The following is a 4004-nucleotide window of genomic DNA, read 5'->3' as shown; positions in this document are numbered from 1 at the left end:
TAGATTGAACATTTTTCCGACAGGGAAGACCACCGGAATCCCGATTCATGTGTTTGGCACAGAAACACACATGACGGCCATCGTCGGCATGGCTCTAGGTCACAGACCGATCCCCGTCCAGCCGCCGGTCGCCGCCCACACCGCCAACTTCCTCCTCAACTCCAGCGCCACATCGGTGCGACGCGTGTGCTTTTTCTCCGTGTCTGTCAGGGAGTGAAGGGAAGACGGCCTCAGACTCTGGCTCAGCTTCTCCTCTCTTACCCTTTCAGTGAATCAAATTATTTGAGGCCCAATAACTCTTTTGTGTGAGAGCATTCTAGTCCGCTCTCAAATCTGTGCAGCTTCCCCCTGAGGCGGCCATTAAAACTGTGCAGTCCAAAGGATTTCAGTGAAATGCATGTTTGCACATTTTGTTTTGTTCTTCATGATAAAAAATGCAATAAATTCTTTAAAAAAATGTGATTTCAGGACCAGAAACTGTTAAATTTATCGTTACTTTTGTGTCTTTTCATGAAGATTTTGTGCAAAAAAGCAATTTTTTATTTTAAATTTTTAATAGTCAAGCCTCCACACATAAAAAATGACTAAATTCTTTATTTTTAGACTCCAACATCAAGAAGAAAAGATGCTACTCCTGTGCAAAAAGCCAAAGTTGAAGGTTCTCCATCAAAGAAAATCAAAGCTGGGACTTCTGTTGGTGAGTGAAGATTAGAGATTATCAACACTTTGAAAGCTTCTGGTTTTATAGATAGATGCTAGAATGAAAATGGAGTTTAGGTTGTTGTAGCTCCCTCTTTTGATTGCTGGAAAAGGCTACAATCCGAACACAGTAACGTTTCAAGAAAGTTTCTTTTCTCTGCTTTGGATTGGAGAAATTGTATTTTTAGTGTTTCAATGTTTCTTGTTCTGCAGCAAAATCAACAGTCCTCTTCACCAAACAAACAAAAGCGATGGTGTGGGGAATGCAGACCCGCGCGGTGCAAGGCATGCTGGACTTCGACTACGTTTGCTCCAGAGACGAGCCGTCCGTTTCGGCTCTGATTTACCCCTTCACGTGAGTCTGCCGCTTCAAGTTCGTCTTCCCAGGAGTGTTTAAGTATTCTTGATGTTTTTGGGTTTTTTTTATCTTAGTGGAGACCACAAACAAAAGTTCTACTGGGGACACAAGGAGATTCTCATTCCCGTTTACAAGAACATGGGCGACGCCATGAAGAAGCATCCCGATGTGGACGTTCTCATCAGCTTTGCGTCTTTGCGTTCAGCTTTTGAGAGCACCATGGAGACCATGGAGTACCCACAGGTAAGTTACCTCCAGCTGCCACGATTAGCCGACTAATCGACGACTAATCGACTATTAAAATAGTCGACGACGTATTTAATAGTCGATTAATCATTACTTTGTATTATATGGAGTCGGAGTGCAGTAAAGATGAAAGTTATAATGGTATCATGCTAGCTTTTTGGACTATATTGGCATTTATTAAGGTTTTTAGGCTAATCTAGAGTTTAGCTAATATTTCAGCTACATACTAGTTGTTTCGGCTAACCTATTTTTTTTTTTTTTAGTTTTTTAGGCTAATTAGGAGTTTAGCTAATATTTTAGCTACATGCTAGCTGTTTCTTCTAATTTAGGCTTTTTCAGTTTTTTTTTTACTTTTTTGCAGTTTAGCTACAATTTCTGCTACATGCTAGCTTTTTCTGCTAATTTAGGCTTTTTTCAGTAATTTGGGCTTTTTTGAAGTTTAGGTAATATTTTGGCTGCATGCTAGCTGTTTCTGCTTACTTAGGCTTTTTTTTTTGCTTTTTGCTATTTTGAGTTTAGCTAATATTTCAGCTACGTGCTAGCTGTTTTGGCTAATTTAGGCTTTTTTGTAGTTTTTAGGCAGTTTGTCTTTTAGCTAATGTTTCAGCTACACACTAGCTGTTTCAGATAACCTATTTTTTTCTAGTTTTTTAGGCTAATTAGGAGTTAAGCTAATATTTCAGCTAGATTCCAACTGTTTCTGCTAGCTTAGGCTTTTTTCCGCTTTTATGCTAATTTAGCCTTTTACTAATACTTTAGCTGGCTATCAGCTTCAGCATTTTCAGCCATTAGCTTCAGTGATTTCAACTATCAATTTCAGCATCTTCAGCTGCCAAATTCAGCTTATAGCATTAACACTAGTGTTGCCGCAGGTAATGCTATATATCTAGTTTTTAGTTGGTTTAAAGCTAATGATGTATGATTTACATGGAACAATTGGGGTGATTAGTGGACTACTAAAATAATCGTTTGTGGCAGTACTACTTCAAAGTAACTCAAAGTTTAATGAAATTATGTTTTCCTATTAGATCCACACCATTGCCATCATTGCTGAAGGAATCCCCGAAGCACACACCAGGAAGATCATTAAAGCGGCTGACGAGAAGGGGATTACCATCATCGGCCCAGCGACCGTCAGTCTAGCTTCACCTCCCAGCAGATTGCTGACGATCTCTTTGCGCCATCTGAGCAAATGACTTTGTTTTTGTTCAGGTTGGAGGAATAAAGCCGGGCTGTTTCAAGATCGGGAACACGGGTGGAATGTTGGATAACATCCTCGCCTCCAAGCTGTATCGCTCGGGCAGCGTGGCGTACGTGTCCCGCTCGGGCGGCATGTCCAACGAACTCAACAACATCATCTCCCGCACCACGGATGGCGTTTTTGAGGGCGTGGCCATCGGCGGGGACAGGTATGACGCTGCTTTGCTGCAGGATTTCAGCTTGTTGCTTTGAGCGGCTGCTTCACTCCGACTTCCACGACAGATACCCGGGTTCTGTGTTTACGGACCACGTGCTGCGATACCAAGATACTCCAGGAGTCAAGATGATCGTCGTGTTGGGAGAGGTGAGGAACCCTAGATTTCTGCTTCAGCTTTAGTCACAGCTGCTGCAGGTTTTCGGGTTGTCCGGGCCAATGGGCGTACAAGCTAATAGTTCTGAAAAGGCTTTAAAATATCATTTTGAAAGGTTTTCTAAAGTTTAGGAAATTTCAGCTTACGCAACTGACGATTTCCGATTCCGGCTATAGATTGATTCTGACGGGGTGACCGGAGGCCCCTCAAATATTCAGCTTTTTTAAGAGATTACTACTCGTAAGTTTCAACTTTTTAAACTATTCAACACTTCTTTTTAACTCCATTGAAAAAGCTTTACTTCAAATCCCCACTTTTCAGCTAAAAACTTTCATCTCTACAAAACAATAGAAGTCAAGTAGACTTTCAGCTAAAGAAACTTTTTAAGTCTTCAGCAGACTTTTGGGCATGTGGATTCGTTTTGTTTAAACTCAACCATTACATCCCTCCCAGAAAAAGTTTTGACATCAAAACGTCGGCATTTTTCCCGACTTTCAGACGATACAACTTTTAAAATCCTGAGCCGTGTAGTTTTCTCACAGCGGCCCCAAATATCAGCAAAAGCTGACAGTTTCTCCTAATAGATCCAATGCATTTTTGGCAGAGAAAATGTTTATAACTTGCAAATACTTATATATATCTGGGCACAAAAACATAAAAATGGCACTAGATGTAGTCCAACATCTCTGGATTCTGTCAACGTTTTTACTTTGACTCTGAGGAAAATGGATTAAAAGATATGAACTTTTGTCCGGGCCAAGTGCAGGGCTATAGAGCGCAGACGTACGCCTGCCTCTGTGCGCTCGTTGCCATGACGACCACGGTACCCTCCATCTCAGACACAAAGATCTCTAGATTTCCCAAAGCTGTTCACATGTGTTTGAAGTCTGTGGAAGTTTTTTCCCACTGTGTGCTGTAAATTTAAGGGTTATTTTAAACTAATTTGGGGTTCATCTAATATTTTAGCTACTAATATCAGAGCTTTTTTGGCATCTTCTGGTGGTTTTGAGCTATTTTGGAGTTTCAGCTTTTACATCAGCGTTATTCTAGTTTTTAGGCTATTAGCTAACATTTTAGCTACATGATAGCTATTTTGTCTAATTTGTTTTTTTTTAATAGCTTTTAAGGCT

The 4004-nt window shown here is 40.7% G+C and overlaps 1 protein-coding gene across 1 annotated transcript in view; it reads left to right on the top strand.

The window, feature by feature from the left end:
* The window catches only part of aclya (ATP citrate lyase a), a gene marked incomplete in the record, with an annotated part of 37411 nt that overhangs the window by 27886 nt on the left and 5521 nt on the right, over positions 1-4004 (top strand). The window contains 7 exon segments of the mRNA XM_036213176.1: positions 24-175; positions 604-697; positions 913-1054; positions 1132-1300; positions 2332-2436; positions 2516-2712; positions 2786-2867. Coding sequence (XP_036069069.1) covers positions 24-175; positions 604-697; positions 913-1054; positions 1132-1300; positions 2332-2436; positions 2516-2712; positions 2786-2867 — 941 coding nt within the window.

Source organism: Oryzias melastigma, linkage group LG8 (genome assembly GCF_002922805.2).
Source record: "Oryzias melastigma strain HK-1 linkage group LG8, ASM292280v2, whole genome shotgun sequence".
Lineage (NCBI taxonomy): Eukaryota > Metazoa > Chordata > Actinopteri > Beloniformes > Adrianichthyidae > Oryzias > Oryzias melastigma.
This window is presented reverse-complemented; position numbering and strand designations above follow the sequence as displayed.